This window comes from Meleagris gallopavo, chromosome 22, assembly GCF_905368555.1.
Source record: "Meleagris gallopavo chromosome 22, MGAL_WU_HG_1.1, whole genome shotgun sequence".
Classification (NCBI taxonomy): Eukaryota; Metazoa; Chordata; class Aves; order Galliformes; family Phasianidae; genus Meleagris; species Meleagris gallopavo.
In genome coordinates, this window is record NC_139425.1 from 3749548 (window position 1) to 3773286 (window position 23739).

The 23739-nt window shown below is 47.9% G+C and overlaps 1 protein-coding gene across 10 annotated transcripts in view; it reads right to left on the bottom strand.

Annotated features, from left to right (window-relative positions):
- The window catches only part of MYBL2 (MYB proto-oncogene like 2), a 154161-nt gene that overhangs the window by 123396 nt on the left and 7026 nt on the right, over window positions 1–23739 (bottom strand). For 8 of the 10 annotated variants that reach the window (XM_085242046.1, XM_085242042.1, XM_085242045.1 and 5 more), the window contains exons 9-17: window positions 22091–22230; window positions 21023–21122; window positions 20248–20361; window positions 19550–19666; window positions 18673–18819; window positions 11311–16594; window positions 10221–10342; window positions 5700–5823; window positions 1943–4762 (exon numbers count right to left, since the gene is read on the bottom strand). In XM_085242046.1, the coding sequence (XP_085098172.1) occupies window positions 16466–16594; window positions 18673–18819; window positions 19550–19666; window positions 20248–20361; window positions 21023–21122; window positions 22091–22230 (747 nt within the window). In that variant the 3' untranslated portion in view covers window positions 1943–4762; window positions 5700–5823; window positions 10221–10342; window positions 11311–16465. The remainder of the gene's footprint in view (window positions 1–1942; window positions 4763–5699; window positions 5824–10220; window positions 10343–11310; window positions 16595–18672; window positions 18820–19549; window positions 19667–20247; window positions 20362–21022; window positions 21123–22090; window positions 22231–23739) is intronic. The other 2 variants (XM_085242039.1, XM_085242038.1) reach the window with 2 other exon arrangements.

Consider the following 23739-nt stretch of genomic DNA (forward strand, 5'->3'; position numbering starts at 1 on the left):
AAGCTGGCTGGCACGAAATAGAAACCACGAGCACAAAGCTTAAGTGATTTGTCCAAGTCACCAGCACCAGCCAGATAACAATAGGGCCATGGAGCGTTGAGAGTTTGCTTAAAAATTTGATTTGTTGTAGTCAGGCAGCAACAAATAACACTGACACCCAACCCACATCCGTTCTGTGCCCACGCTGCCGCATCCATCACGCGCCGGCCCCGCTCAGGCACTCGTGGTTGAAGGCAGCACTGAGCTGCAGGAATGAGAGCTAAAGCGAGGGAGGGATGAATGGGGGCACTGGGGTGGTGGGATTGATGGGGCAGGCAGGATTTATGGGGTGGGCATGGAGCAGGCTGCATCTCTCCTCATCCTCCAGCCACGAGCACTGCCAGTGCCCCGCAGCTCCGCTCCCAGCTCTGGCTGTTGCTTTGTGACACGCTGTTTTTTCCTTGTTCTGCCCCCAGCAACCACATGGAAATAGTGCCTGCATCCCTCTGTGTGGATAAAGGAACGCCAGGGACCCTCCTGTACCTTCTGCCCCTAGCACTGATAGCACTGCAGAGGCACCAAAGAGCCTGTCCTGCCCAGTACCTGAATTATCCACATCTTTTAATATCCAGCCATGTCACCCTTCCCTGCCCTGCTGCAACCATTGGGCAGAGATGCAGCATGGATGCACTTCCAAAACGGCTCCCAACCTGGATCTGGCCATCTCAGGCTGATGGAGCTGCCTGCCCTGAAATCACACTACCAGGAATGAGAATTTTCCTCTCTGGTTACAGCTGATTTTCCAGAACCAGTGAGATGGTTCTGTTCTTTCTGTACAAAGGATTACCCTTCCTTTTTTCTTAAATATTCTCTCTGTAAAATTTTTTGTGACCCACATCGGTATAAAAATGCAACCGAAGGATGCTGAACAAGGCTAGACATACATTAGGGGATTTGGAGGCAAACATAGCACTGGCACTTAGCAAATATTAAATAACCATCATTAATTATTGATCACAACCCCAGCTAGTCAAGTTTCACCCCTATGGGTACCACCATAGCATCAGACCCCTTTGATAGAGCCTGTGAGGAGGGAAGCTGCTGCCCTTCCACATCTGCACGCCCACAGCCTCAGAGCTGCAGGGAAAGTCTGCAATAGCAGCGGGGTGAGGAGGTCTGCAGTCCCTCTGGATGGTGTGAGCCTGATGCACTGCCTGGCCCCGCTGGGTGCTCTGGTTGTGCAAACAGGAACGGGTCTGAGAGCACAGCTGTGTGCAGCCCCACACCTGACTGTGGGGATGGCAGACCTGCTGCTGGCCTCACCTCACAAGCAATTTGTAAAGGTGTAATACAAGGAAACTCTATCTGACCGTCCTGACACCAGCTGACTGCCTGCTCCCTTTACAGGGATGTTAAATCCTGTTATTAAATGCAAGCCATTATCAGTGTGTCACGGGCGCCACTTGATGAAGCTGTATACCTGTGCAGACAGCTAGCCCCTGCTTGCTTATTTACTGTTCATTATAAATGCTCTGGATTGTTTACCTCTCTGCAGCTGCAAGATTTGTTCTCCTCACCTGATGCCAGAGCTGAGCCTCGCTCCACACTCCTGGGACACACAGGTGTGCAAAGCTGCCTCAAGAGCTTCCCCACATTAATTACTGCCTTGGTGTGCAGAACTGTGAGCAAACCACAACCCACTGGCTGCTTTTACCTCAGATTTAGGGGCACATCTCCCACCTTGCCCTGGAGGTGACTTTGCAGCTGATACCAGAGCAGAAACAGGACTGCCCCAAGAACACTCACCATTTGGGATGGCAAGGGAAAAATCTGTTTGTATCTCATCAAACCTCACATTCACACGTGTTTTTTTTTTCTCCAGGAAAGACAAAAGTTTTGCAAAAAAAAAAAAAAAAAAAAAAAAAAAACAGAGCAGGAAATCAACGAGCAGATGGAGACTTACCAGGACCTGCACAGTGCTGCACTGTGCTGCACTGGGACAAGCAGCAAACCTGCTGCCTTCCTTTGAGCTTCCCTTTGCTGCAGGAAGAATGGCATACACACTGCTAGTACTAAGAGCAACGATTCTGGGAGCTTTGATAACTCTGCAAATAGAAAATAGTGCACATGTTTTATGCAATTCCATCCCCCAGACAATTTTTGAGCCCTCATCCAAACAAAGCATCCATGTTTCTTATACTGACATTCATACGCCCTCCCACAACCTTTTGGAAAATGTGCATTTCAGTGATTCTTTCTTGTCAGAAGCAATAAGGTGAATTCCAGTGGTAAAACCCATCCACCAGAGCTCCCCAGTGCACATGGGATGGAGCTGAAGCCTTGCAGGCTTTCACATAACTCAGCAAATAGGTTTCCCCATCCCACTGGCACTCCTGCCCACAGCCTGTGCTTGGTTCGGTTCACTTTGCCCCAGGAGTGTCAGGTAAGGAGCTCTCAGGGCACATCCTAGTGACATATCCATCCATCTTAAAATGTGCTTAAGTAATGCCCCAGTGTCCTTTAGGCATCTTGCTGGAGAATATTACAAAATACAAATATATCCTCATCCCTCCACTAAGCCACCCAGCAGGAGCAGCAGGCACAGTGGCTCCCTTGCTATGCACTGGCCACGCTGAGCCCCATCCACACATGTTACTACCCACAAGATCAAGCAAAAATTGATGGAAGAAGCTGCGATTATTTCCCAGGAGGGAACACAAGCAGCTTTTCAGCCTGAAGGCCCTGGAGCCTTACCTTCCAGCCCAGAAGTAATGCCTTGGGCTGGATGCAGCCTTGCAGGTATGCAAGGAACAGACTTGCTAGCTCCCGTGCTACAGCCATGCCTCCTTCTGATGGGCACTGGACACGTAATTCTCTACAGCACTCCTTATGTCTGGGTCTCTTGAAGAAGCTCAGTCTCTCCTTGAAACAATCATACCCCATCCCCACAGGGAGGAGGATGCTTGTGCACAGGCACTGCAGAGAGGAGATGGGGCAGGACTCACGGACCACTTGCAGTCTTGCACTCCTGCACAGCAGGCCAAGCATGAACAGTAACTGTCCCTCCTTTCTCCTCATGAGTGTTTTCCATGCTGTCCTTTGTCCCACCTTGCAGCCCCCCAGGTCTCCCTGCACCCATCATCGTGGGGCTGTCAATGTGCCAAGCATTAGGAATGAGGAAAAAAAAAGATTCCAAGCAGGGCCTCATGAAAAGGAAGGAGGAAACTGTGCTTATGTTCATATCCCCACATTTCACAGATCCCCCATTACCTCACAGTTTAAGGCAGATCCTTTTGCAGCCTGACTCAAGGGATGTGGGAATAGGCAGAAAATGGGATTTAGAGAGCAAAGCTGCTAGCGGGGATAACTGAGAGCAGAACGAGGAACGCTGCCATGCTGCCTTCACCGGCCTTTCTCACCAAAGCACCAGGGACAAGGGAGGGTTTGGGGCTATGCAGACAGCATAACCCTGCCCTCCTGTTCCCATATCCCTGCTCAGTGCACACCCCAGAGGGCCGGAGCCCTGCTGAGCCCACACAGCACAGGAGAGCAGGGCAGAGCCTGGCACCGCGCAGCTCTTCTCTCCCAGAGACATCGATCATTTCTGCGATCAGCACCTCGTTGGAGAAACTGAAAAATCCATTATTACAGGATTCCAAAACAAAAATAACCAGAAAGGGGAAAGAAAAATTAATTCAGAAGCTGTCCTGCTCTCAACCTTACGCGTTGGGTCAGTGCCATCTAGAGGCAGTGAAGCAGCAGAAAGTGCCTGAGAGCACCCGAAGGCGCCCAGCATTCACACAGCACCCGCTGGCCATGTGGGCCCAGTACTGTGTGAGCCCAGCGAGGCATCGTGTCCTTGTGCATCACACACGTAGCTCCTGGGGGCACAGACACACAGGACAGTGACTGTTCCCTGCGGTCCCAGCTCTGCTTGGCGTATCCCACGTCATCTGCGTGGCTCCATTAACGCAGCAGCTAACCGGTGCCTCAGGCCAGAGGAATATTTCAGCATTTCATTTTCATTCCAAATTAGACTGAATCAGCTAAATAGGATTCATTCCCTCCCTCCCTCCACACCCCCAGAAATGGAAAGTTGAGGAAAAATGTTAAATGAGAAAAAAAATATCACATTCTTCCCCTCGTTGGGTTCAGGCTGTGCCTGCCTGTGTCGCCCTGTTTTGCAGCAGTTAAGCTAGCCATGCCTGCACACTTTTAACCAGCTTTGGTTCAAGGCTGAGGAATGCTTCCCCAGCACCTTCTGACCCCACACAGATCCTGCACGCTGCTCTGGCCTTGCCTGACAAGCCCCAGTGTGTCTGCACCAGGCAAGGTCCAGTTCTGTTCTTTTTGTTGAAGTTATTCTCCCATTATTCCATTGCATAGCTGCAATGGAAGCTGTCCTCCTCACCCCGGTACATGTCTACATGTATCAGGCAGCGTTTGTTCCCACGAAGAAATCACACCCAAAGACAGGCTGTGCTCTTTGATGAAGATCCCACTTTCATTTCAGCGTGGTATGCTTTGACACAAAGGGAAGCTGCACAGAAAGAGAGAGGCCTTTGCTGACAACACCTGTGGGGAAAAGGGGCCAGAGAAGATGAAATACGGACCTTTTCACCTTACAAATTTATTGCACTTGAGCTTGCATCATCTCACCAGCTTCATCTACTTGTACCTGTCGATGAATCAGCCATGGGTCAGCTCATGTAACCCTGATTCATGCAAAGTGAACCCCAGGCCATCCCTCCAAGGGAACATAGAAATTCCAGTGACTTTGGAGCTGGGAATGAAATTGGAAATCAAAAGGTTTTGGGACTCTGTAATCACTCTAGCAAGGCTTTATTAAGCAAATTATTATCAAGCAAGTAAATAAACCAGCAGGAATCAAAGCGATGATCAATAGAGCAGCTCAATGCAGGGCAGACTGAGCACATGCAATCCTGTAACGCTGCTGCCATTAAAACAATGAACTCCCCAAAACCCACCGGTCCTTCATCTCTCCAGGATGCTTTTTCACTCACTAAAATCTCCCATCTCTGAGCCAGTCCTCTTTTCTGCAGTTGAGCAGGACAGTAGCATCCTCATACAGCCCCTTGCTGCCAGGTAGGGGCTTTGCCACCCATCAGCAAAACCCAGCCAGTGGTCACAGACCCCAGGGCCAACCCAAACCCCTCTGTGGGGCACAGTACCAGTGCTGGTATTAGTACTGGTTTATGGGACTGATGACCAGACTGCTAGGATGATCAAATCCCAATATTTGTTAACAAAGAAGAGCAGAAGAGATGCTTCTCCATCCTGGTAAAGAAGCATCATGGCCTACTCTAATATTAAAAAAATAAAAACCAAAAAACCACATCTTTATACCAACCAGCAGCAGTGATCCCAACAGCAGAGGGTCACCATCTGTCCAACATCTGTCCCAATTTCCCACTGCACCAGCCCAGCTGTAATGAGCTGGGGATTACTGCAGCCTTCTAAAGTACAAGGCTCAGATACCATCCCTCCTGTTACAGACTCTGAATCTCCTACTGCTGCAGATGTTTTCCCCCAGCAACCCACCACCACTGAACAGGAAGTAGAGGGGAAAAAAAAAAAAAAAAAAAGAAATCAGCACTAAGCAAATGAAAAGCAGACTCTGTTGCAAGTGTTTTTTTTGCAGCAGCACAAGGACAAGATGATACCCAGTTAAATAATCTTGCAGTGAATTTTGCACTGACCAGTGGTGAGGACATCCTCCATGGTTGCGCATGCAGCACAGGGTCCTGCAGATCCAACCCTTCTCCCATCACATCCTCGTGGTGACACCAGCTGACAGCGCAGTTATCAACTGACTTATTGTCCCTGTGGAGATGAGACACCGTTACAGGCTTGGAAAAGGAGTGCAAAAAGGAAGAAATTGCCAAATACTTCCCTAGCATCATACCGCTTCCATGTGTGGCCAGCCTTGGGGACGTGCAGTGATGCTGCCATCAGCTGCCAGCTCTGACTGCTAGAATCCATTTTTTATTTAGTTTTATTAACCTCCACACATCTAGACACAAGCCTGAGATTTACAGCTCATACACAGTAAAACAGGAAGTTTCCTCATCTCCATGTAAGATATTTGCAATCATGCTCTGTGATCTGCTCCATTATTAAATACTGGTCCCTGGGAGGCTGAGACAGGAGAAACGATTTCCTAGCAGGTGGGGGAGCCCAGCCAACCCCCTCAGCACCTCGCTCAGGGATGCAGTGCATCGCCCTGCTCCTCTGCCTCACAGTCTTGGCCAAACACACCTTGCTCCTGCTACAGGAAGCCCTTGCATCTGATTTATCGAATGCAGCAAGGAGGGGGAATTAAAACAGCCGGGCTGCCCAGAGGCAAGCCCAGTAGCATCAGCTGCATCCTCCAGCAGCCTCTGTCCCTGCCATCCCAAAAAGCCTGTGGCTTACTTGGAATGGCAGAGTGAATTTGGGGCAGCTTGCAGCTACGCAGAAGCCCAAGGAAGGTGCACTGCACCGATGCAGCTTTGTGCATACTCCCCAAGCACCTGCATCTTAATTACTTTGGAGAGCTAATCGCTGACACTATAAATGGAGCTAAGCTAGCCAGGGTCTATTTTGTACCTTCCTTGCTCCTTTTGCCAGTGTTTCCTTTCAAAGCAAGCCAAAAAGACAAAAAGATTCCCTTTAATACACTTGATAGGAATTTCACACAAGTGGTGGGCTCTTTCATCTGCTGCACCTTCAGAAAAGGATGGAGATAAAAAGATGAAAGGGAAAGGAAGCCTCACACCCCTACGCACCATGCTGAGACCTGCTGCACGCCCCATGTGCCTCACGTCCCAGCTTCATCTCCTGCTCTCATAGAGAAGGCAGTGCCCCACCAGCACCCTGTGCTCTATTCATCACCTCAGCATTCCCACAGGGGAACAGGGAAGAGTAGAGCAGGAACTGGGAGACAACAGCGAGCCCTGCAGGTCCCAGCCTAGCACACTGACACCCCACGTCTCCATCACGGTGATTGGGAGTGGGGAGAAACCCTCTGAAGGAATGTTTTTTGGTGAAACAAAGAAACCGTGCTTCTACTGAAAAGTGAAAAAAGTCTGTTTTGACTTGGAGATCTTTTGCTATTGTAAGTGAAGCAGCAAAGCAAATACAATTTCATTTAGGTTTTATCATTACGACTCACTCTGACATTTACATTGTATTAAAGTTTTAATATTAATAAGACACAACTGCATAGTATTTAATACAAAAAAATCAAATAGATATCTAAGTTAATATTTCACATACTAAAATTCAAATGGCAAAATCCCTTTGCTCTGTTAAAGACGAAAGCACCCAGTGTTAATTAAAATCTGATTCTACCAGGGCTCTACGTCAAATAAATCCCCTGAAAACAAGTGGTGGTGATGCCAGCAATGTTCACGAGAGCATCTCAGGTGCTCTTGGTGGACACAGGGTCGGATGGAAGCAGTCCTCGTTGCTCCTCACACTGCTGTGCAACACCACAGAAAGCACAAGGAAGGGATGGAGCCCGATGGGTGTAACAGCCAGCAGGAAGGGGAGGTTGGTGCTGAACCTGTCCTGCAGGCAGCATCACTGGAAGTCTCCCAAAGCCCTGCCAGAGCCCATCCAGCTCCCATCCTGCAGAGGACTCCCCAGGGATGGGTCACTGCATCTCAGCTCCCTGCCTACTTCAGGTCATTCCGGAGGGATTGGAGCCCACCAGTATCCCCATGCCCAAGGCACCCATTGCTGCCTGGCCCTGTCCCATCAGGTGGAATGAACAAAGCGGGGCCTGGCCTTCAGCCTGCAGGGCTTTAATAGTCTTTGTAGTGGCTGTGTCTGCATTTCAAAGCAGCTCCACTTAATAGGGTTTTGTCTGGAAGCCGCAGCCATATAATAGGGTTTGAATTTAAACCAGGGGTGTTTAACAGGATCTGATGGTTGTACACGTATCTAATTGGAGCTAATCTTTATAATCCTGCTTTCCTCCCCCTTTTCCAGCCTTTCCTCTCTGCCACTCCTCCCTCACTCCGAAGCAGAGGGCCTGTTCCCTGCCTCAGCCTGAGCCCACAGCAGCTGTCCCACAGCCACCCCAGGCTCCAGGCATCCCCTCTGGATCCCCCTCTGGGGTACCCACATCAGCACCCAGCTCCTGCTGTGCATCCCCTGTTCTCACCCAATGCTCCTCAGGAGCTCGCTCAGCCCCATGACAGGGACCGGCTGTCATACAGGACACTTCACACCCAGCCCCTGTGGTGACCAAGGAAGCCCACTCCAGAACCAGACAGCTTCCTGCCTTCCAGGGATCCTGCACAATTAATTCACTGTCATTTACTTGCAGCTGAATTGTGCTCCAGTGCTACCCCAAGATTTATGCTCCGCATGAGCCTTATTGACAGACAGCAGGGTTGAAAGGTTAGAGAAGCAATATTTTCAGAATTTGCATAAACCAAGGGCATTTCATAATTTAGCCGATGTAGATTTGGATAAGATGAAATTGTTGGCCATTTTATAATTAGATGGCTAATCATAAAATAACCTTTGCAAGTCCTCAAAAACCATTATTATACAAATGAATTCCTGCTCCACATAAACTTATTTTACCCTTGTCTTTGAGGATCAGGGGCAGTAAAAAGATCTTTTCAGTAGAATTCATTTGCAGCCATCCCCATGTTGTTACTGTACTTTATGGATCACAAGTGCTTAATCAATAATGCAGTGCTTTCAGGAATGATGTTCTTGCCTGTGTCTTTCTGGGGCTGGAATTGTTTGGCCAGCTGCTCACAAATCTTTTGACAGGGATTCATTGTTTCAAGATCCCCTCATCTGCACCATAGGGCAGAGCCATCGGCTGGGCTGCAAGGAACAGGAAGTTTATTGGCATAAAAAGAGACATCTTGGCATACGGCTGGAATCGTTGCTCTTGGTTGGACTTGGCAGGTTAACGAATGGCCCTGGGAAGCCATTAAGAGCAGGGCAGCTGGAAGATTGTTCCTTCGACAAATGAAAACAAAGCCATCTCTTCCCAAACAGCTTGCCTCTGCATTGTTTCTTTCCCCCCCCACTCCCAAATTTGTTTCCCATTAGAGGGGTGAATGCATCGCTCCATGGATGCAGATAAAGAACACAGGGTCTAGGGACCCCCAAGTGAACTATTTCTCTGCCAAACTCTTCCAGTACCATATTTTACCAGAAGAACAGAGGAAGATATCAGTGGAAGATCTAACAGCCCTTCCCTTTTAACCCCAGTCCTACCACTGAGAGCTCACACTAAGCAGGGTGCACTCATTCACACCTCCTCCTGAAATATGTCCAAGTGTTGCACAGTTGATGGCAGGCAGCTGTTACTTCCCAGGAAACAATTTCCACTTTTTCTGAGACAAAGACAGAGTGATCCGTCTCTCCACCTTGGCTAAAGCCAATAGAGAAGCCCCTGTGGGTAGCAGGGCATGGCAGCCCCACCAGAAGCAGGCCAAGGTCCTAGCAAAGCCCACCTGGTAAGGTGACCCACCTGCCCAGTCTGGGCAGACCCCCAGGCTCCATCACACTTCCCTGACCATGCCAAAAGCACATTTTGTTGTGACCTGTGGTCTGAGGCTGCCTGTGAGCTCAGACAGGCTGACGTTGCATTTGATTCTTATTAATCATGGTTTGGGTGACATGGAACATTAACACACCACGGGTTGATGTGCAATGCCAGGGGCACTTTTCCTAACAGAGCAATTCAGAATTTAAATGATAGTATTTTCCAATCACTTTCCCCCCACTCAATCACTTTCAGCCCTTCACTGAACTGTCTTTTGCAAAGATGGGGATGCAGAAAGGAGAGATTTACTTGCTTTCTTATCAGTGATGCCTAGAATAACTCAGACCCACAAGCAAGCCAGATGCAACCAGACCACCTCTAAATATACCAGCAATACCAGGCAAAATCCAGCACAAAACCCAGCCACTGCTAAGGTCTTATTCACCCAGGGCCACCATCAGCATAACCCTTAATTTTACAGCTACTGAAACCGTAAGACAAGCATATTTCTAGCAACCTCCTCCTGTTGCATCACCCAACTTTGAAGTAACTCGTGGCAGAGCCCACCTCTGCTGTTCCCTTCACAGGGAGGAAGCAACAGAAGCAACATCCCTGACTTGCTCCAAGGCTGTGCTTCTGCACATCTCAGGCTTGCTAGGAAGTACTTGCACTTCTAAGGCCAAATATTTATAAGATGTTCGTGCTGGAGCCTGTGCCTCACCTCCCTGTTTTATTTTTAATCTTCATTTCATGGAGCTCAAGCAGTTCTTTCAAGGTTCCTGTGAATGATCTTTATCCCTTTTGCAGCTCATTCCGTTCTGTGAACAAAATCCCTGGGTGGCCCTGGATGAAGAAGAGAAAAAGGATGACATTTGAAATGGAATAAGAAATTGAAAACAGAGCATACTTTTTTTTTTTTTTTTTAAAGAAAATTCACAACTCTAAATCCAGCAAGCTGTAAACAAGCATGTTTGGCATTTGTAGATCCCCAAATCTTTTGTAGGGAAAGATAAAAAGTAAATAAATAAATAGGATAAATGGGTTTATCTGCATGTCATAGGCAAAGGGAGTAGTATCCTAACCAGGGAAAGGGATGAATTTTATCCTGGTTGAAATAACCTCAGCAAGGCAAAGCCAGCCTCCCTTGTATTGCATCGCATAGGGCAGGCAGACAACTTCCAGACCAACTGGAGCATGTAAATTACAACACAAAAATCAGTTCTGACCTCTTGCAAGGTGAGACAAAAGAGCTGTTAGTGAAAGGTGGAGCAGAGGTGTCTCTTACTGATACCTGGGACAAGGAGCAACAATATCCCACTTCACATGGAGCCCTGGAACAGGCTGCACAGGGCAGGGGGCATGGCCCCGAGCTGCCAGAGTTCAAGGAGCTGTTGGAGAATGCTCTCAGACATAGGGTTTGGGTAATCCCATGTAGAGCCAAGGGTTGGACTTGTGGGGCCCTTCCAACTCAGGATAGACTGTGATTCTATGATTCATACAAAAGCACTCAAAGAAGAGATCCTGAGGTACGCCTCTGTAAAAAATGACTGAGATCCATTTATATCTCTTTTCCAGGCTCCAAAGAACCACTTTTACGTTAGATTTTTGGGGTATTTCTTCTATTTTGATCCTCACATTTCTGCAGCAGCAAAGGCCAACCCAGTAGCCTGCCCAGCACTAACCCACCACCTGCACCTCATTCTGCCTGTCAGCAGCATCTCCTCCTCAGGCCTCACAATGTTTCCTGGGTCGGGCAGTCCCCCTACTCAAGCTGTCAGATCCATTAGCTGGAAGGGAAGGATAACACTCACCCTCATTGCCCAAAACAAGCCTGAGATCAGGTCACTCTCCCTTTCGATGGGACAGGATATTCGCCCTCTCCTTTGGGACAGTGTGTTTGGTCTTTCACATCTGCTTCAGACCTGTCACACAGGCAAGACACAACCAGCAGAGATGTCACTGAGATGTGCAGTTGGCTGTCAGGGGACAATGAAAGAGTCAGAAAATCACCTTAGATCAGAGAAAGACAAATGAAGAGGTTGAGCAGACTCAGGAGCACAAGGCAGGGAGGGGAGGAGAAGGGGATGGTGGTGCACACCCAGCACCCATCAGGTGCTGGTGCCCAGCAGCCAGGAGCTGCAGGGCAGGATCCTGAGGCAGGAGGGCTCTGCAGGTTGTGGAGATCACTGGGCTGAAATTAACCAGTAAAGAAAACTTAGCAGCAGTTAGAGAAAACACTGATTTTGTGCATTCCTGCTTCTACATGTCCTGAGAAATAGCACTTTCAGACATTAGGTTTTGGGCTTAATTCAAACCCAGATTTACACTAGTGCTGAGAACAGACAAACACATCAGCAGAACTAGATCTAAAATTATTACTTTTCCCTACCTGCAGAAGTGTCAGAGAAGATACAGAGGCGGCTGTTCTTTAGGAGAAGCAGATGACTTTGGTTTGGAAGGGAAGAAGGGCTGAAATGCAGCATGAAGGTCCATTGCAGTTACTCTATCAACACTGGACCATAACCAATTTAAAAGCAATTTAAAAAAAAAAAAAAAGCAAAACCAATCCATGCCTCTCCATTTGGGTACCTGAGGTCTGCCCGGGGATGGCCCACACCACGCCAGGCCTGCTGGTGCCTGAGGGGTGCACTGTTCTCAGGGGCAGAAAAGGATTTCTGTCCAGATTTAGCAGGGCTTAAGACTGATGAGGACAGCTTTCCCCTTGACTTTCCACCAGCAGACCGCAGCTCACATAAGACACGCAGACTGACCCAGCAGACATGGGAAATAGCAATGTCCTCAGTCCAGAGACAGGGAAAAAAAGTGTGCTTCCAAAGCACAATTAGTTCTGTGTCCAGTTCTACCAGCTCTTCACACAAGTTGTCTCCAACCCTCTAAGAATCAGGGAGCTGCTCAGCTAGTCCTCAGCATGTATCTACTGCCCTAAAACCATCCATCTCCTAGGCCTCTAAACACGAATTAGAATGCTAAAAATAAAAATACATGTTTTAAGTTTTACAAAGTCAGTGCTGAGCAACTGCTTGCTAAATGGCCCAAGCAAGGCAGGAGGAGAGGCACATCACTGCTCTGAAAAATCCTGGGGTCAAAGCCACGAGATGTGAAGCCCCAGCAGCCCTTCACTGCACCCAGGTTTTTCCCCTACCATGAGGTCTCACATAAGTCCAATGCAGTTTCCCTTCCTGCACACAGCCAGGATAAAGCTCATGAAACATCACCACAGCAGCTGCAAGCGTAACAAGCTCAAGCTTAGCCACCAACAGAAAATTTTCTTTTTCCTGCAGGAAAATTTCAGGATCAAATTCAGGTAATTCCTGAAACAGGAGAAAATGCTTTCTTTACCCTCTGCATTCCTCTACAGCTGTGTGAAGGGTCAGAGCTCCCTGCGGATGCCCAGCCAATGTCCCTCCCCACAGCCTGCTGCTTGCACAGCGCTTTAGCACCATCAGCTGTGAGAACAAGGCAGAGAAACTGAGCTCCCCTGCCAGCAGAACAGGGCCTGGACGTGACAGCCCTCTGATGGACACAATGGCCATGCTGCCCAGCCAGGCACCAGCCCAGGTCCATCCCAAAAGGGACCCTGCCAAAAAAAAAAAAAAAAGAACAGAAAAATCCTTGGGTGCTACTTCTCCTTCCTCCCATCCTTCCTTTTTATCCCTCCTTACCCCAACATTTTTGCTTTCCTCAGCTAGGCATGACGTCCCCACTGCAGTCTGGGCATTGTCATCACCCCAGGAGTATCCGTGGGGATGTGGCACTGAGAGACGTGGGCAATGGACACAGTGGGGGTGGGATTGGGTTGGACTGAGTGATCCTAGTGGTCTTTTCCAACCTTCGTTCTATAATTCTATGATTCAGGAGCGCCAGCTCCAGAGTTCCTCTCTCACCCTACTAAAATTGATCAATTTCCCATGCCTGGACTCAAACAAGGGCAATCTGCCTCAAGTTAGGAATGCAAAACACAAAGCAAACACAAAGCTAAGAAGTAATAACAATAACAACAATAAAATACCCAGCAACCTGGGGTTTTCTGCAGCTTTCCTCACAGCAGGGCTGCAGAGGGGATTTTTCTCCAGCACATCAGAAGCACGGCAGCCCCTGAGACGCCTTCATCCTCATCTTTTGCTTAAAGTTAAACCTCCAGGTCTCTCTGGGAGCACTGTCAGCACTGCTTAGGATGGCATTGGAACCCCATTTCCACAATCCCCATGCCCAGGTTCCCCAGCTCCAGTCAGAGGGCCCAGGGCCCCTACAGCCACGGAGAGCTGAACGAGTTTTTACTGGAAAGAAACTGGAGTATCTGAATTATGAATTAAAAAGCAGGTCTAGCTGTTTTTCCCCAGCAGCAGAACAGTGCCTATTCCTGTCCTCAAGCCCAAGGATGGACAAGCCAGGTTGATAATATCCTCACAAGGAGCTCCATTTTCTAATTAAAAGCTAATTGTCTTTTTCCCCATTAACCGTGCTAGCCTTGCTCATTTTCTTTTCTATTTTTCTGCCCCTCAATCTTTCTTAATAAGCAATCTGCAATGCAGGACACCCAGCTCTATCTGGATTTACAACATTAGAGAGCAGTTAATACTTCTCAGCCTCATAATCCTTTAATTTAGGGGCAGCTCAAACATATGCACTGGGATCGTGCACTGATTTATCCTGCAGTGGAGCCAGCAACACCCGCTCAGGACTCAGCTCACATCAGTGCAGGATCACAAATATAACTTAGTACTTATTTATTTTAGTGCCAAGAGCACTTAAACCCAGAGAGCAGCGTCCTCTTGTCCCACAGAGGAAAGCCAGAAGTCACACAGGTATGGCAGAGCTCAGGGCACGTGGAAGAGTCACTGAGACAAGGCAGTCCTCATGGCAAGCAATTTTGTGGATGATCTCCATCAAAACTCAGTATCCTGAGGGCTCAGAATAAAATGAGAATCAACATGGGATGCGTCCAACACGATTAGGGAAAAAATATCCTGGGAGGTACCCAAAGGCTGCCTTCCACCACTGAAGCCAAAGAAGGAGGGAGAGTTTTACAACGATTTCTCTTAAAATAACAACAAAATTGAAACTGCTACAGCCAGGCTTTCAGACAAGTGGTCCCAGCCGTATTTCCAAAGCAAACACTGCAGCACAGAGAAACAGAAATAAAAATGACTTCATGGATTTGCTTTGGCCCAGAGCTTGTAGAAATGAAAAATGAGCCAGCCTTCGAAAACTCCCTTGTTTCCCAGGATCCAAGGTTTTATTAACAAGTTTGTTGGTAGGGATTTTTTGGCTCTGTATTTGATATAAAACGCAGCCTGAAACAAGATGTACACAGCACTCCTGTTTGCCTGCCCTGCAAAGGGACTGCAGTGTCCTCCACTGAAGAGGCTCAGGGGTGCAGGGATGCTCACCCTGCACTTCGCTGTGCTGCCAACCACCAGAGGCAAGACTGCCACCATGGCTTTGCTGGCTTACGAAGGTTGGCACACTGCAACACAGAGACAACAGAGCTTGCTTGCAGAGCCATTCATGTACCAGTCTGACCAGTGAGATGCTCTTCATTTTCCAGCACCTTTCCAATTGCAAACAGATGTGTGTTGCTCTAATCACTGCATTTCACTTTCAGCTACATAAAACAGGGCTCCAAATCACCATATTGCACCAAAGTGGCTACACACACATCTTGGACTCCTAAAGGAAGCAGGACAGAACAGCTCTGCTATACGAGCTGTTATTCTCCAGCCCATGCTCACAGCAGCACCCTATCCTTTCCCTGTGCCTTCCCATGAAGTGGCCAAAGCCATTCCTAAACTAGCAAAACTGTTGAGGGGAATAGGAAAACCATCCCTCCTCCCCTAACTTGGGAAGGCCAACAGAGAAAGCCTACAACTTGCCAGGAAATAAGAGATTCCACATGAAAACAAGATTCCTGCTGGCCTATCCTGTCTTTCCCACCTCTGCATCAAATCCTGTGCCCATCTGTTCATCATTTGACCTCAGTGTATCTCAAACATCACCTACAAAAGACAGCATTACCTCTTGGGCCCAGATCAGGCCCATGCTTAAACATTAATCCCCGCCAGTTATTAATAGCTGAGCACTTTGTTCAGCTGGATCGGCCTCCTCCACCCAAGGAGCACTGACCCAGGAGCCAAGAGGCTCCTCAAGGCCAGAGGCTCACAGCAGCTGTCCAAGAGGGCTGCAGCCACACTGACCTGCCTCAGAAATGCTGCAGTACACAGCATGCTCTGCTGCTTTGTGCCACCCCAGCACAGCACTGCCTCCCTGTGCACATTGTGAGGCCCCAGGCAGAGTCAAAGCAAATCTGAACAACAGGGTGTTGTTAGCACCATTGTTTATTTCCAAAGGGAGCAAGTCCCTGGGAAGAAGCACCCGCTGCTCCCATTGTGCAGCACGGCAGTACAAACAGCCACAAACAGCCCTGCAGGGCTGGCCGACTCCAAATGCGAATCACCCCAAAGCACATCTCTCATGACAGCACATCATCTTCACCCTAGAAGCAAGGAGGAACCACCATCCCCTACAAAAAACCAGATGAGGAGATGCAATGGAAACTTAACAAGAGCCATTCCCAAGGTACCAGAGCAGCCAGCATGAAATCCAGCAGCCTTCAAAGTCTGTTTCCAGTGCCTGACGTGCACGCTTGAAGGCGAATCAGCTTCCTATGCTTGTAGAACCCAGGTCTTGCTGAGTGCTCTTGCTGTCAGTTCTCCACCCCTCCCTCATTTGCCTTTCCACAGGGATTCCAGAACTTGCATCCAACATTTAAGCCAGCAGTTAACTCAATTTATTACAATACAGATCTAACCTGGGAATAGAAGGAAGAAATTCACCCCTACACGCTATGGCCTTGCAGAGGACTTTTCCCCCCCCCAACTTTGAAGTTCCCTCCTCTTCTTTTATAACAAAATTTAAAACATAAAATAAAAAGAGTAGAACAATCCTTCACGATAAGATTAAGGTCCTTGATGTGTGACTTTGTTTCAGCATGCCCAAGAACTGTCGTGCTTTCTCCTGCATGAAGAGTTGGTCTCGGGTTCCACCACAGGCCACCGCCTTCCAAGCCCTGGTCATCTATGGAGGGAAAAGAAAGAATATGTACAACACAGCCCAGGGAGAGGAAGGCACTGGGGACTAGTGAAACAAGCACAATGTTGACATACTGTTTTAAAACAACGTGCATAAATAAAAACTATCTGCTCCCCAGGAAAAACAAAAACCTCTAGCTTGGGGTGCTATGTTCAGCAGTTTCCAGTTAAGTGTCCCATTGCAGAACCATCCATAGCCTCTTTAGAGCTTTTCCCAGCTTGTCTCGGGACCAAAAGCCCAGAGAACAAGCCCACTAAGCTTCACCATGCTGAACAGAGCCTGGAGGGATGAAAGGAATTCAACAGCAGCTTCCAGGTTTACTGCTGACCAGCTCAACTCCTGCAGAAGCTGCTCAGCCCCAGATCTTGAAAGGTTTAATTGGTCAGAAAGACCATCCATCCTTAGCAGTAATTTAGTGCCTGTAGCTTCAACAGGGCCCTCACATAGCACACAGGAAGAAAAAAAAAAATCAGGTGTGCTTCAGTCACAGTGTAAAGCAAGAGCCCCCATGACATGCTTTGCTATGCTAGGAAAACCTCTACAAATCTTCTGATAAATGCTGCAAAACAACATATACTGCCCTCAACTGGAAGTAGTCATTTATGTGTATGGCAAAGAACTGGAATTTGATGTGCAGTATTTGCTAACAGTAACACCCCATGCAGACACAGCATGGCTTCAGGGACAATTTAGGTTCAGTTCACAGCTAAGTGAGCACCCTTAATCTATAGCTGCCACTGCTAGCAGCACCAGTCTGGTGCAACAAATCCCAAGAGTCCAGCAATACGACAGGCAGCTCTGCTGTCTTTGGACTAGGATTTCTCAGCACATCTGTACTCTGCCACCACACAAGCTGACTTACTGATTTACTGCAACCCTCAAATCACTCCCAGAGCTTTATTTATACGGATCTATTAGCACTCAGAGCAATACACCTCTACCCAGGACAGGAGGAGAAATGGAAGTGTTTAAGTGGGGTCTATTTTGAGAAGGGGAAGGAATTACACTGGCTGAGGAGTACTTATTTGTCAGAAAGAGCTTTCACAACAGACAGCTCTAATCCAGAGATAGATACTCTGTTTATCTGAAGATGGAACGAGCCAAGGCTGCTCTGTAGAGATTGGACCTGGGCTTTTCCTTGCATCTGAAAACACCTCTGTGCTAGCCCCCAGCTGTGGTTTCACTCCTCACCTAGGAAAATGCCTATATAATATCTCATATATATCATCCTATCAGAGAATTGCCATGACTCAGCCCAGACAAATACCTACAAAAATCATGCCATTCTCCAAGGAACCACACCAAATGAAGGAGGGATCCGATTCTTTTAATGCACTGTCTGAAACTACATCAACTGGTGAAGATTTTACGAAGAACACAACCATTTATGTCCCAAAGGTTAAATAACTCTAAGGTCAACAGCCCTTAAAAGCACCAATCACAGTAGAGGTTACGAGTTATGCTTGAAAGGCAAGTAAACATCATCCACTGGAGCACGGTAATGCCACTGTTCAGGTAAATGGCAGGACAAAGGCAGCCCATGCTGTCTGTGGCACACAGATTTCACTATAGCCTAGAAATATGCCTTACAGGGGTGAGAAGTGCCTCTTTGGTACTTATATTGTGCCTCACAGAGTTGTTACAGTCAGAGAAACAAAGATTAACCTACTGTAGTCCACACAAGGAATGATTCCTAAAAAAGAAGTTTACTTCACTGCTGGGTTAGTCTAAATCCCTTGATGAGCTGAGACAGAACACAGATTCCCAGGAAGAAATCCAGGGCCAAACAGGCCCTGCAGGCCACAGCTCTGATCAGCCACGGGGCTTTGAGCCCCAGTGGAAGGGCAAGTTTGCAAGAAAAGCAGAGGAAGCTGCAGTGTGACACTGCTAGTTCGGTATGTCCAAACCTGAATGCCAAGACAGCCCTGAGAGCATACAGATGTCCACACAGGAGCACACTATATTCCTCTTGAGCTTGACCCCCATAACTCTCCTCCCGAAGTAGAACAGGGGCAGCACTACCAGCTGATCTGGTGATGGAAGGGAATAGCTGCAGGGCTTACTGGTGCCGGTGGTCTGAAATGGCTTGGCATTTTCCTGTAGGACATTTTCTCTGACTGTACTTGCACAAAGGCTCTGTTGAGCAAGCCAGAGTCGTTCTTCCTGTTTGAGGAGGAAAGATTCAAGGATCTCGACAGGAAATTCACAGGCTGCAAAAAGAAAGAAAATTGTATAAAGAAAAAAGTCAATTTGCACTAACAGTGCTGATACTTCTCCTGGCCAAAAGGTGAACTAACAAATCCCAGCACTTCATCCACACATTATAAGGCAATTAGAGTGTTGCTCTAATCACTGCATTTCACTTTTGGCTACGTAAAACAGGGCTCCAAATCACCATATTGCACCAAAGTGGCTACACACACAGCTTGGACTCCTAAAGAAAGCAGGACAGAATGAGCTGCTATTCTCCAGCCCATGCTCACAGCAGCACCCCATCCCTTCCCTGTGCCTTCCTATGAAGTGGCTAAAGTCATTCTTCACCACTGCTTTGCATAAGATTTCTTTGGAGAGCTTACTAACCAAAATAGGCTTGCTGACAAAGAAAAAGCACAAATAGTGTAAGAAATAAGTAACTGTGCTAAAACACAGCCTTTGTCTTCTGAGATGAAGGTGCTTCTTACTCCTGCAGCCAGCCAAGGAAACCTCCAAGAATGAGAACACATAAGGCTTCTCCTATCCCACAGGTAGAAAAGCAGCTGGGTAGTAATCAAATCACAAAGGAATTTGCATCTCCTTCCGCAGGCAGCTTTTTCACAAGAATTTCTGTTCATCCGGAGCCTTGGGCCTTCAGGCTGTGATTCAGCCTACAGCCCCTACACCATGCCTGAACTCTGAATCACACAGCCCTTGTATTAAATTGCTAGTGTTAAAAACACTCACCTGGGTTCTTTTGAAACAGATAGTTTTGGGGAGGGCTGCCATATTTTGCGTCATATCTTCATCCACAATATCCAGGGCCAGTGACTTCCGGACCTTCTTGATGGGACTCCTGCGCAACTGTGGAACACAAATACAAGTGTGAGCATGAATCAACTCGGTGAACTCCCATCCTAAGGGCCAAGGGTGCATACTGAGCCTGCAAAACCACCCATCTGCATCGCACTAGCAGCTCAAAAAGACATGCTGCTGCCTTCCCCACCACAGTGCACAGCAGCTTCTAGTGCTCCCCCCGCTGGCCCTAAGAGCCACTGATTTAGAAGGGGAAACTCCTTCCAGCAGGAAGGAAAGGTCATATCACCTGGGCCTACTGAGCCAAGACACTTTTTGCACCAGACTACAGCCTGTGCGGAGCCCAGCTTGCCACAGATACTTCTGGTCTGCCCTAAGTCTCTCCTTGCACATTAGGGAGACAGCAGCTCCTGGCACAGCCCTGAGTTCTGCATAAACCAGGCCGCAGCCACCAGTATTTTAAGCAGGCCTTAACCTCAGGCATACAAGCAGATTCACTCACTAAAAGGCAGCAACCACATACTGAAAAACTTTTTGGCATAAATAGCAAGATGAACACAGGCAGCAAAAACACCCCTCTACAGCTCAGGACAGTCCAAAAACAGATACTGAAAGCAAAACCAGTTCACCCCTTGTTTCCTTTTCTGTTTCTCAGGCTTCACGTCATCCTCAATAATAAGTTCAATGCCTGCTTCACTTCGGAGCACCTCTTTCAAGTCTTCTTCCAGGTGAGGAGTCTGCGGCTGATGTGAAGGAGAAAGAGCACAAGACTGTCATAATTTGTACACCAGGCAAATTTAGAATTCTATCAGTGGATAATGGGGCCAGGGTAACCCACAGGAACTCACAGTGGGAAGACAAACATTACAAAGTATTTACTTTCCAGCAGGAAAAGACATTACAAGATTTCTGTTAGCCTGACAGACTTACAGGATCTCCATGCAAGGGAGACTCTTAGCAGTTGAACCCCCAGAATTGCCATCAAGAGACCAGTGTGTACTAAAGGCACAGTACACTGAAACTGCCATCCTCAAAGCACCCACAGTCCACGTTAGAGATCTAGGGATGCAGTGTTTCCTTGCTTTCTCCAAGGTCATGAATAAGCAAGCACTGAGGCCATATTCAAAAGCTGTTTGGAGTTTGGGTTTTTTGTTTTGTTTTTTTTTGTTTGTTTGTTTGTTTTTGTTTTTTGTTCTGTTTTTACTACTTTGCAGAGGACCTAGAAATCCTGTGGTTACTTACCATGATGCATGTTTGGTATGACAAGGTCTCCATCCCCCTCATCTCAGCCCAGCACTACCAAACTCTACCATGTTGCTACTCAAATAATGGCTGGCTCACAGCTCTGCTGCAAACTACCCCACGCACTGCCACCAGCAAGCAACAGGCCTGTCCAGTACATACCAAAGGCCTAATTGGTCCGTATTTTTCCAGAGCATTTTTGAAAGGTGTTGGGGTATGTGGAGTATTGTCCACCACATATTTCTGATCTGGTGTGACAAACCTGCCAGTAGAGAAGCAGAAAAGATTAAGGATCAGACATGCTGTACATCACAAAGTAAACCCCATCCTTCCACTCTCACTACACAAATCACTTGCAGAGTCTCACATGGTGACAGCAGAAGCCATATGTCTGGTTAGGGCATTCCTGGGACATAAGCAGGGCCAAAGGCTACCAAGGAACCTTTAGTAGGGAAAATATTTCAGAAATGCCAGCTATGCTTCTCCAATCTGTCAACTGCCAAGCACCCTTATCAGAAAGTGATACAACACTTGCAATACTGGCATGACAGATCTCTGCAGGCCAGTACTTCTCTGCAGTGCTTCTGCTAGCAGAGTTCCTCAAGGCCAGCCAGAGCTTTGTGATCAGGGGAAATCCTAGTGCAATTACACTTGGAGCAGCCAAGCCAGCTTACACCAATGGGATATGGTTGCTGCTCAGGGCCACATCAGTTTTGCTAGCACAGCCAGCACCCCACAAACTATGCTGCATCGGTGTAGCGACATGCAGAGACAGGCCTGCCAGCAGAACACTCCCTGTGCAGGACACCCTCTCTCACCTAGCTGGGATGGTGCCTCAAGATCATGTCCTGGACTGCCCCACATGTCAGAGGGTGCAGATCTAAAGGGATGGATCTGAACAGTCTTTGTTGAGCTGCTTCCCTGCTGGCAGAGGGCTCACAGCATTGTAACGCTTCCCAAAGACATGCACAGAAGGCATCAGCCGACCAAGCAGCTGAACACAACAGCAGTCATTTGGCTGAGGTCCCAACCAGATGGGACACTTGTTCCCCTGCAGCAAATGGAGAAGCTGTCTTTGGGTGCCACACCAATTTAAGGAAATCCCTCAGCCTGCCTTGTCACTCTCAGTAATGCCAGCACTGGGGAAGTTTTGTTTGACCTAAATCAAACTCCTGTGTGAAAAAGGACACTGCTCAGGATGGAATGGGAAAGAAGAAATACAGGACTTACGCTGAGTTTTTCTGGAGCAGAGGAGTCTTGTCCCTGTGCAGAGGGGTGGTGACAATCACCTTCTGACTGCACACAGGTGTGGAGGTAAGAGATGGGTTCTCCAGTTCTAGTGTATCTTGTTTGGTCCAAAAGTTTAAGAACTGATGACATAGGACAGAAAGAGGAAAACACAGTCTCAAACTTCCCAACATGGTATATCATCAGGGGGAGGGAGGGAAAACCTGATGTAGGGACAACCCTCCCATACTGAATGGCACTCACTGGAGGATCTGCCCCAGTAAGATCAAGGGTGACCTTTGTCAAAAATCAAGTGGCAGAAGGGGGATCCATCAGCTGGGATGGCTCTTACTGAGATAGTCCATCAGATGGACTAAGAAGTCCATCTTCTTCAAAGAAGGTGCCTCACACCTACAAAGTTTACTTTCCCAAAAGAGGTAAGCAGATACAACCAGTCAGCTACAAGGTGGGAAGGAAGTCTCTGCTCGCACTGGTCCAGATAAGGCCTGGCTATGTGGTGAAGGAGCAGTACCACCAGCACAACAAAAAGCCTGCTCTGAGTTCCAGTCAGCAACCACAAGGTCACTTCAAGTAACACAGACTATTGACTGTAATAAATACATGAGCTGTTTGTGTTACATTCAACTGATGTTGAGTTTCAGTTGAGATGTTGGGTTCAGTTTGAGACTGACTTCTCAGGTGATTGTGGAATCACAGAATTGTAGGGGTTGGAAGGCACCTATCGAGATCACCAAGTCCAACCCAGCTGCTAAAGCAGGTTCTCTACAGTAGATAATACAACAAAGCACTCAGGCAGGTTTTGAATATCTCCAGAGAAGGAGTCTCTACAACTTCGTTGGGCAGCCTGTTTCACAGCGCTGTCACTCCCAAAGAAATTTTTTCTCATACTCATATGGAACTTCCTATGTTCCCAGATTAATTCTAGGCCTCTCAGCTTCTCATGGCAGAACTGCACTATTCAGGTTTCACTTTGAATCCCCAGTTCTCGATGGCCTTGCATTCAAGGTTGATCTGAATCTGGGTATCAGAGTGTCCCATGATGTTCTACCACATGCCACTGAGGGCAGCAGAAACCCCAGAAATACAAAGTCCTGGAAGGTTCAGCCAGTGGCACAGGGAGACAGTGTGTGAACGACAGAGTAGCTGTGGAAGCTTTGCTAGCTGACGCAGCAGTGCAGCAGGATTTATCTTGTCTTATTGACAGAACTTCACTGTGTCAAGGTAGGAGTTAGGGAGTCTGAATGCCGCAGCATTCCAGTAAGATGTTTGTTGTGAGACCAGGTATGGATGCTACAACAGTCATGGTAAAGATGGGAAAGTCCTAAGTTTACTTTGTAACAAAGACAAGGCCCGTGAGCACATCCCTGTGCCATCAACTCACAGATGTGCACCAGCAGGTGCTGTCCAGACAGATGACTGTGCTACAAATAAGAAAGGAAAGCCACATGCACTGTCACATCACTGCTATCCCATGCCAGGGCATTAATGCCCACACATGGTACCCTGGACAAGGAAGCACTGTGCTCTCTCCTGCAGCGGGGGCAGGTGCAGATCTGCATAGCAGTGCTCCTTCCTCATAGCAGGCACATGGCCCCATCCATCATACAGGGTAACTGGGCTTGGCCTGTGCT